Genomic DNA, 10,650 nt, shown 5'->3' with positions numbered 1-10,650 from the left:
TGAGTTGGGGGTTGGTCTGAGGCGACACTGTCCAGAGAAAACGGTGTTGGTCAGCTGGTGCCGGGGGTGTGGAGGGGCGGTGTTTGTTGACACTCTTGACACTCTTGACACTTGGCACTCCCATGGCGGCCCTCCTCCAGGTATGGTGCCTCGTCACCCCTCGTGCCACAGGCCCTTGTAGGCCGGCAACTACCAGCTGGTTGCTTGTGAGAGCGGTTACTGGGCCGTGTGGTGATTCGTTTGTCCCTAGACCTGCCGGGCCTATATTGGGGGGGGGGGTGTAGGCCTACACTAGGCCAGGGAAGTGTACCCTAGGCCAAGGAGGTGTACCCTAGGCCAGGAAGGTGTACCCTAGGCCAGGGAGGTGTACTCTAGGCCAGGGAGGTGTACCCTGGCCCAGGGTGATGTACCCTAGACCAGGATGATGTACCCTAGACTAGCAGTATATTTCCAAAACAGTTTGCATTCTTTCTAAAATCAGATACCATATACAATGCCTCACTCAACCCTGGTAACACTATCTAATGAGAAGATCCGTATGAGCCGTGATAAGGATTCGAACCCACGCGGAGGGTGTTCCCACGCACACGCCCCAGACAACCAGGCCACGACATGGCCTGGCAGGAAAGGATGGAGAGAAGATAGAGGGGCAGAAAAGGGAGAAGCAGGAGGGTTGATTGGAGGGGGGGAGGAGGAGAGGTGGACCGGGAGGTGGGGGGGGGGGGGGGAGGTATACGTTCCCAGGTGCCCCATCTAATATTGTATAAAGAACTGGATACTGTACTACAGTATAGTGCGTTATCTGTAACTTGCTAAGACATGTCTCGGGTGCATCCCCATCTGGACCAATGTATCTACTGTATACTATTCTTCTTTAATAAATACCAGTTTTTACCTGTTATATTTTCATTAATTTTAAGTTATTATACTGTAGCACCTGTTTAACTTCACACTGACGGTGTACTGTACTTATGCCGACAGTGGCGGAAGTTTGGATTCTTCGACATCAAGGCCAACATTGATGGAGGGAAGTTAGCCGAGGTAGTGAAGGTAAGTTACTTTCACGTCGTTTGCTTTATACGTGGGTGATACGATGAGTCCCGAGACCAAAATGTTCAAAATATACATTAATGTCTTGCTGGGAAAATACAATGATGTACTGTACTATGGGCACTAATTTCCTCTTTGGAATGCTGACAAATATGTATTTTAAGTTTTTTTTTGGGCAGTGATGTATTAGTTTGATATACCTAACTTGCTGAATTATCATACTTTATTGATATTGCTTGAATGTTATTTTGTTGAATGGCACATATAGTATAGTACAGTATTTCAGATATGCTGAAGCTCTGTAAATGATTGATGACATGCTTATCTAGCATTCAAGATTTGCTATGTAATGAAGTCATCAATCCCTATTGAACTGAGCTAATGTGTCCTTGCCAGCACTGCCACTTGCCCTTGTGTCAGCTCTTGCTTAGTGTATTCCACCTCTCCTTTCCCTCCTTCCCTCCATGCTTCCTCTGAGTCGTGTCATGTTCTTTCTCTCCATCACTCGTTTGCTTGTCACCCCCCCCCCTCCCCTTGTTGCACCGTACCTCCACTCTGTCACTCACGTGTCACCAAGTACTTAGAATGATTCTCAGCCCTGTCACCTCCCTCCTTTCACCATCCCTCCAAGTCGTTACTCCAAGGTTGTCGTCCCCTTCCTTCCCCCCTCCGTCTTTCCATCCCTCGACAACTCGCCCACCTACTTACCCATCTGCTTCACCCCCCATCCACCCCTCATTCATAGAAAATATAATATATGTTTTGCATTAGTGTTAACTTGTAAAGCTAGTGTGCAGATTGGAATGTATAAAGTATATGTATACATGCTAATTGTCACCTACAGGTATAACTTGAGCTTGTAAAAGCACCTGGAAATGGTTATGTGCTCAATACCCCACAACACTGTGTAGTATAACAGTCAGAAATGTAAGGGGCCTCTGTACTGGTTAGTATTGTATTGACTGAATAGCCACATTTGTGGTAAGGAAGAAAGTAGTCTAATCAATTAATAAATTATTTGAAAATGTTTACATGTCTAAATAATTGTTGTGTTTAGTAGATGATGAAAGTAAAGTGAGATAGTGTGCATATTGGTCAATTTGGTTCAGATACAGAGAAACCTCGAGTGACGAGAGCCTTCATCTACGAGCATTTCGAGTAACGAGCGAGCTACTCGCTGAAAATTTGTCTCAATTGACGAGTTTCCGCTCTTTTTAACGAGAAAACCATGTGGTGCTTCCTAGCGTTCCCACAGATTCTTGCAAATTCTCAGACACCTCCGACGATGCAAATGAATGATTTTTTTTTTAAGATGCTAATGATGCTGGGATGTAAAGAGGTGAATGCTGTGATGTTGCAAAGCATTGATTTTTTTAAATAAAAAATAAAAAATTAAAAAAAAAAATTACAAAGGAACAAATCTCATAAAAGTTTGTTCAGTGTATGTCAGGTAGGCTGCTCCATTTTCTTAAAAAAAAAATAAAAAAAATTAACAAATTTGAAAAAAGGAAAATATAAAGATTTGTTCAGTGTATGTCAGGTAGGCTGCTCCATTATTTAAAAAATTGAATATCATATTGATGTTTTTCGGCAGTAGAATGGTTTAATTTTATTTCCATTATTTTAAATGGAGAAATTTGTTTCGAAAGACGAACATTTCACATGACAAGCTCGGTGTCGGAACGGATTAAATTCGTTAATCAAGGTTCCACTGTAGTTTATACATTGATAAACTAGCATACAACTTTCATGGAAATATAGGTCATTTGGCTAGTTTATAATTGTGTACATCATAAAGTGACTTTAAATAACTGATATGTTACCCAACCACTTGGACTGGATGATGGCCTCGCTTCTTGTTAGGTCGGTGATTGATTCCTGATGGTCCAAGTGGTAGGGCGCTGTTCCTGCACCCCTGTCCTTATATGCCAGCTCCTTGTCCTCATATTCCCTCCCAAGTGTTTTATAATTATCCTGGCTTTGCACTTTATGATGATACTTATTAATATACTGTATTCTTATAGTTTATAATTATTCCAGGATGCAGATGTCACCTGTGCAGCCGCAGGCCGTGGACACGTTTACGTAGGGGACACAAATGGTTGGGTCCACAGCCTCACGCGTCAGCTTAAACTGGATTCTTTCCAAGCACATGACCGAGCAGTGAACTCCATCACTGCCTTTGATAATACCAGTGTCATTATCACTGTAGCTGTGAGTAACCCATATGTAGAGTTCTAAGCACTGTGATGCAATAAACAGCAAGAAAGCATACGAGTCCCCCTTGGGAGGGTCAGGAAGCTTGTACTTGTGCATAACGCATTCCCCCTAGACCAACTACTGACTTTTCCTCGGATACAATACACAACAGTTGCCTAGCTCTTTGGTACCTATTTTACTGCTAGGTAAACAAAGGCATTAGGTGAAAGAAAATTTGCCTCTGCTTGGGGATTGAACCCTTGGAACCGAGGACGCCGAAATGGGGTGCCATCCATTCTGTGCACACAAAGTTTGCTTCTGACCTCACGCCTAGATTAATGATGATAGTTACCAAATAGCAGCTGGCTAGTGTTGGAATTGAAAAATGTGGCTGTGAAAAAGTTCTTAAGCTGACTTAAAATGCTGCTATCTTCTCTTGGATAACTGTTCACTACTACCACTTCCACTAGATGGCAATACTATCATAACAGGGGTTTGAGAAACAGGTAACCCTCACTTGAAGCCAAAACCAAAGTTGATGTCCCAACTTCTCTATGGGAAGTTGGGACATCAAAGAGCGAGAACGGAAGCGACTGAAGGGCAGGTCAAAAAGGAGAACTTCATAATACTTAATGCCCTACTTCTGTATTTCTGAATAAAACCCTGTATTTCTGAATAAAACCCTGTCAGTCACACCCTGATCAACTCCTGCACTGAGATCCTCTGAAAAGGAGAAATGATCCAAAAGAGCATTAAGCAGAAGGAACACTTATCCTAGGAGGAGAAAACCACAGCCACCATGGAGAGGGCCACCTGCCAAGAAGGTCAGAAGACACAATCAGTGCCCAGAGCCATCCCTGAGGGTAGACCCCAAAACTTATCTGGCAGAAAACAGAAAGCACATAAGTAAAAGATTCATAAAAAAAAAAATCATAGGCTTCAGAACTTAGTAGCAGGGAATCGGTCTCAAAAGTGAAACTGACAGACGGGAAATCGAGGGAACACCCATGATATCCAAACCACACATCAGAAGATAAAGACATCATTGTTTCTTCATTCTCTGATGTGTAGTCTGGATATCATGCCTTCAGCCATGTTAATGTGACTCATTGTCTGCAAGACCAGTAAACTAACTACCAGCATGCAGCTCAAACCTGTGGCCTAGTACATGGGTGGCTATGCATAGGTGTCCATGTCTGTAAACATGAAACAGAAGTACCATCAAAGAGAAAAACTGCTGAAACATTGTTCCAATGGAAAGAAGCTGACATACAGTAAGTTGGAAGCACTGCTCTCTAGTAAGACAGCATAGTACAATAAGATTAAGGAAAAATTGAGGTATGACAGCGTCTCCACACATACCCATTGTTAGGTGAAGTACATAGCTGAAACAGAAGAAATGCACGGCCAATGTCAAGGGGACGTCTCAATTCGTGTGTGGGGTGATACAAGGTGATTCATAGGACTGCCTGCACGAAGATATAGAGAGGCTTCAGACCACTCCACAGAAGGAAACTATGTGAGCATTGCTATAGGAGGTTATCTTGAGATGATTCCGGTGCTTAGTGTCCCTGCAGCCCAGTCCTCGACCAGGCCTCCTTTTTGGTACACATCCCCAGGAAGCAGCCCATAGCAGCTGTATAATTCCAGGTACCTATTTACTGCTAGGTAAACAAGGGCATCATGGTGAAAGAAACTCTGCCTATTTGTTTCTGCCTCTGCCGGGGATTGAACCCGGAACCTTAGGACTACGAATCCTGAGCACTGTCCACTCAGCCGTCAGGCACCATAGCCGTCAGGCGCCATAGCCATCAGGCGCCATAGCCGTCAGGCGCCATAGCCGTCAGGCGCCATAGCCGTCGGGCGCCATAGCTGTCATGACCCATAGCTGTCAGGAGCCTCATAACTGTTAGGTCCCAGGGGTAAAGGCAGGCCTTGCATAAACAAAGTTGTGATAACAGATTTTTAATATACAGTGGTACCTCGGAATGCGATTGTCCCTGTATGCGAGGTTTTCGGAAGGCGAGGTGTATTTACTCCAAAAATTTGTCTCAGAAGGCGAGGGTTACTTCGGGAGGCGAGTTTGGACGCGAGTTTGTTGATACGCGTACAGCCGACCTAGCGCGTTCGTCGCCCCTCCGCCCCGCCGCCCCTCAGTTTATTATTGTCTCGCGCTCAGTGACTACCCCCACATCAATTCTTCTCGCGGATTTTCAGTGTTTTGTTGGATTTTTGGTGATTTGTCTATACAATTTGTTATTATATATCTCACCATGGGTCCCAAGAAAGCCAATGGTAAGGATAAAGGCCAGAAAGCTCATGTGAGGATGACAATAGAGGAGAAACAAGAGATCATTCGGAAGCATGAGAACGGTACACGTGTTGTTGAACTTTGTAGGCAGTACAACAAAGCCACATCAACAATATGCACTATACTTAAGAAGAAAAATAAGATTATGGGTGCTAAAGTGGCAAAAGGAGTAAGAACATTAACGGCACAAAGACCACAAATACTTGAAGAAGTGGAAAAGTTGTTATTAATTTGGATACACGACAAGGAGTTGAGGGGTGATAGTGTTTCGGAGGCCATTATTTGTGAGAAAGCCAGGGTGTTGCACGAAGACCTTCTAAAGAATACCCCTGCAACGAGTGATGCAGATAAGAAAGAGTTTAAGGCAAGCAGGGGCTGGTTTGAAAAATTTAGAAAGAGAAGTGGTATCCATAGTGTTACAAGGCATGGGGTTATGTGATGTGATTATGGAAGGGGACTCCCCTTCCAAACAGTAACTCCTCTCCTCCTCCCCCCTCCTCACCATCTTCCATACGCCTACAGCACTCGACAGCAAGGTAAGTAATAACTGGAACACAGTTTTGTAGGTTTATTTAGATGAATTAGGTAAATTAGGTATAAAAATTTAGTTTGATGTGGGGTTTTTGGGGTAGTCAGGAACGGATTAATTCATTTCCCTTTATTTCTTATGGGGAAATTTACTTCGGAATGCGAGTTTTCGGAAGGCGAGGCGTCTCCAGGAACGGATTAAACTCTTATTCTGAGGTATGCCTGTAGCAGAAGCAGTGTAGTTGAATAGGGGGAGAATTTCTAAATGGAAGAAATTGAGTCTTTGTGTAGTAATTACTTAAGTGTAATTATACAGTGAGAGGTATGCTCATGGTATCCTGTTTTTCCCTGTAATCTTTGTCATATGACACTTTGAAACCACTGATTGCTTTGGCATTTATTATCTACCATTATTTCACAGATTATGACATTTTAATCGGTTACAGTAATGTTAATTATAGGCATCAAACAGGGTACAATAACATTCTATCTGATTTAAATATTGAACAGTAATTTATTATTTACTAGAATAATTGCTTTCATGTTTTTTCTTAACATTAGGATGGCAAAGATGGCCCATCCGAGATCAAAGTCTGGGCTCCGGACAAGCCAGATGTTCATGGTCATCCAGCATGTTTACGCACCCTCTGTCCTGACCCGAGGCCCTCAACGTCTGGGTCGAGGTCGACACCGCATCAGGCACTCCAGGTGCCCAGAGTCACTGCTATAGCTGTTAACCCCAACTTGTCCCTAATGGCAGTGGGCTTTTCTGATGGGGCAATTATGCTTTATAGAGGTTTGTATTATGATGATTGCTTGCTGTTTGGACAAGCTGGCCATTCTTGCAGGTGTGTACTTAACTCATTATGCTAACCTAGTTATGCTTGCGAGAGTTGAGCATCTGCTCTTTGAACCCACCTCGTAGCTTCCAAATCAAGTGGTGTACATTTATACATATAGGTATTTAGGTCAATTTTTTAACCCTTTCTCTATTGACTGGGGGTTCATGCACTTGTTTCATGTGGTGCATCGAGGTGAGGTTGACCTTCACAGCTGTGTTAATTAAGCTGTGTTGGTCTACTTGCATAATTCCCATCAGGTGAACCTAGTGCCTGGTTGTCCTGTTTGGCCTGCAGATTTTTGGTGGATATCGTCTCTGAACTGCTCTTGCCTCACAGGAGGATTCAAACCTGCACACTGGGTAATCCCAAGCACATGCCATAAACCACTGAACCACAATATGCTATGGTTTTGTATGCTTGTAGGCTTTGAAGTATGCTTTTGAGTACTCAGTATGCAGGTTTGAATCCTTCTCATGGCTCCTACTAATTTTCTCACTGATACATCATATTAATGCATGTTTCTTCTCAGTAGGTAGTTGACTTTAGGGAGCCACAAGGTGCTCACTCAGAAAACCAGTGTTGAATGTAGTGAAACACCACTTTCTGGATGAGTCCCAGTGGCTCCCTGATTCTCTCCTTAACTTTCAGACTTGTTGGTTGATGTTTGTGGTTACCTTGAGGTTACCTTGAGGTGCTTCCAGGGCTTAACGTCCCTGCGGCCCGGTCGTCGACCAGGCCTCCTGGTTGCCGGACTGATCAACCAGGCTATTGGACGCGGCTGCTCGCAGCCTGACGTACATCTGCTCCAGAGCTGCCATAGAAGGCTTGAGGGAGGGGCGGTCCTTGAGCTCCAGGGCTCAATCCTTACTGGTTAACAAGTGCTAACGAGCTCAAACTATATTTGAGAGATTTTGTCGTTTGTTTATGTTGTTTGGGGAGTTTGCTTGGCAGTTTTGAGGCTTTCATTCTTTTGAACCCAGCAGTGGTCTATATTGGTTCACTGACCTTCTGGATACTTTCCCAGTGGGTTAGTGCAGTCACCTGCTCTCTGAGCTTCTGTGAGGTGGCCAGGTTCTGACTCAGGTCCCTGGAAGGCCAAACAGAACTCCATGACAGACATGCGTCTAAATTGATTTCTGCATGTCAGGGGTGTAGGATCAGTGCCAAGTCGATCCCCTTTGCCCAGGACTTGACCTTCACAACTGTCAAGGGGAAACTTGAACCTGGCTGAACGCACTTGAGGTGTGGGGTGAGAATGTTAGGGGTGAGGTGTGGGGGTGAGCATGCTAGGGGCGAGGTGTGGGGTGAGCATGTTAGGGGGCCAGGTGTGGGGTGAGCATGTTAGGGGGTGAGCATGCTAGGGGGCCAGGTGTGGGGTGAGCATGTTAGGGGCCAAGTGTGGGGGTGAGCATGCTAGGGGCGAGGTGTGGGGGTGAGCATGCTAGGGGGCAAGGTGTGGGAGGTGAGCATGCTAGGGGGCCAGGTGTGGGGGTGAGCATGCTAGGGGGCCAGGTGTGGGGTGAGCATGCTAGGGGGCAAGGTGTGGGAGGTGAGCATGCTAAGGGCCAGGTGTGGGGGTGAGCATGCTTGGGGCTCGTATCATTTCTATACTTGAAAATACGTATAAAATCTACTTCCACCACTTCATGTCTTGGGGCATTCCATTTGTTCATAACTCTGATACTTGACATGTTCTTTCTGCTTTGTCTGTCTCTCATTTGGGAACTTAGTTTTCACCTGTGTACACTTGTTCATGTACCAGCCGTCCCAAGTTATCTGTTGATTATGGTTTCCGGATCAGCCGGGCTGTGGTGGATATGTGGGCCTGCGGGCCGCTCCAAGCAACAGCCTGGTGGACCAAACTCTCACAAGTCAAGCCTGGCCTCGGGCCGGGCTTGGGGAGTAGAAGAACTCCCAGAACCCCATCAAGCAGGTATCAAGCAGGTGTTCTTCTCTGCCCTATTAATTGCCTTCAGAATTGTGCATGTTGTCATCGTGCCTTCCCTAACCCATCTATCTTCTAGTAATGTGAGATTTAGTTCCGTTAGTCTCTCCTCGTAACTCACACCTCTCGGTTCTCAGACTAGCCTGTTGGCGTATCTCAAAACTTTTGCAAAACAGGTTCAGAGTAATATATACAGTTTTCGATGCGTGTACTATTATTATACACAACATTCTTTGCCTAATTAATGGCTTTATTGAATATTTATATCCTGAACCTTGTAATTAACTACAGTAACTGTTTCTTTGTATATCTTACCATAAAAAAAATATATTTGCCTATATGATCTCCTTACTATGTTGTCGATCTTGTATTTTTTTTAATCTAAATCTTAATAATGATTGATTTATTTCATCAGGATGCTGTCATGTATGCTTCATCCACAGGAGAAGTGAGTAGGGAACGAGGCAGCAAACACCGTGTTCTGTTGACAGTCTCGAGTGGCATCACGTCTCTTCACATACGCCACACACCACGCTCCACTCACCTATTTGTAACGTCCCACACCAATATTTATTGTGTCAACTGCACTGTCAGGGACAAGGAAACTACAGTGAGTGGCTAGATCTCTTATATTACCTAAATATTGTTACAGAGGGAAAACTATGCTCATAGTATCCCATCTTCACTATAATCTTTGTCATATGACGCTGCATGACATCTCCAATGTTGTGTGTGTCTTGGAATGATTCAGTACCTTTATTTATCAAATTATTTGTGTATTCTCTTTTTTGAGAAAAACTATCTACAGTCACTGTATTAAATTTCACATAAGTTTGGATATCTGTTTATGTTAATGTCTAGTAGCAAATGGCCATCATCTCTAGTGACCTTGACAGGGACAGAAAACGGGTGGCTTGTGAAAGGTTCCCTCCTGTTGAGAATAATATTTAATAAATGTGTTATTAGGCAATAGTTGTGTAAATGTGGCATACATGAACTGTGTGTAAGGGAGCCGGTCGGCCGAGCAGACAGCACACTGGACTTGTGATCCTGTGGTCCTGGGTTCGATCCTAGGCGCCGGCAAGAAACAATTGGGAGAGTTTCTTTCACCCTATGCCCCTGTTACCTAACAGTAAAATTGGTACCTGGGTGTTAGTCAGCTGTCACAGGCTGCTTCCTGGGGGTGGAGGCCTGGTCGAGGACCGGGCCGCGGGGACACTAAGAGCCCTGAAATCATCTCTAGATAACCTCAAGATAACCTTAAGATAAGGTTTGTTGTATGTATATTGTAGAGCTCCAGTAAATTGTCTACAGAATATTATATGAATTATTGATGTAATGAGAAAGCTAAGGGCTATTAGCAGGAATTTCTATCAAGGCTTCCCTCTGTATTTCCATAAACTATCCACCTGGAGACCTCCAAACCCAGGTACCACACCAGGCACTGTCAAATTACGAGAGTCGGCTGGAGACCAGGACAAAAACCTGACCCTCTCCCTCACATGAAGCATAGAAGGGATACTACATCAACCACAACCACATTACAGAAGGAAAACAACCAGAATGGTAAAATGCACCAAAACAAACAACTGCTTGGACAATGTTTGTAACCCTGATTTTAACTATGTTAATACTTGTCAAGGTTTAATCATTAGTTAACTCCATGCCCTTGCCACCAGATGGTATCCCTGTAAACCCAAGGATATGGTGCAGCTAGTCAAGTCATTCATGCACCTGGTGTGCTAAGGCACAGACCTCCTTGTGCCTTCTAGCTC

At 44.3% G+C, this 10,650-nt stretch overlaps 1 protein-coding gene across 4 annotated transcripts in view; it reads left to right on the top strand.

The window, feature by feature from the left end:
• LOC138372023 (vacuolar protein sorting-associated protein 11 homolog) overlaps positions 1–10,650 on the top strand; it is a 71,074-nt gene continuing 60,424 nt past the window's right edge. For all 4 annotated transcript variants that reach the window (XR_011230628.1, XR_011230629.1, XM_069337092.1 and 1 more), the window contains exons 1-5: positions 1–140; positions 982–1,050; positions 3,091–3,264; positions 6,650–6,884; positions 9,319–9,485. Coding sequence is in view for 2 of the 4 variants with exons in the window: in XM_069337092.1 (XP_069193193.1) it covers positions 123–140; positions 982–1,050; positions 3,091–3,264; positions 6,650–6,884; positions 9,319–9,485 (663 nt within the window). In the remaining 2 variants the exon portion in view is untranslated. The remainder of the gene's footprint in view (positions 141–981; positions 1,051–3,090; positions 3,265–6,649; positions 6,885–9,318; positions 9,486–10,650) is intronic.

Source organism: Procambarus clarkii, chromosome 37, assembly GCF_040958095.1.
Source record: "Procambarus clarkii isolate CNS0578487 chromosome 37, FALCON_Pclarkii_2.0, whole genome shotgun sequence".
NCBI lineage: Eukaryota > Metazoa > Arthropoda > Malacostraca > Decapoda > Cambaridae > Procambarus > Procambarus clarkii.
The sequence above is the reverse complement of the archived record's forward strand: the minus strand, read 5'-3'. Positions and strand labels throughout refer to the sequence as shown.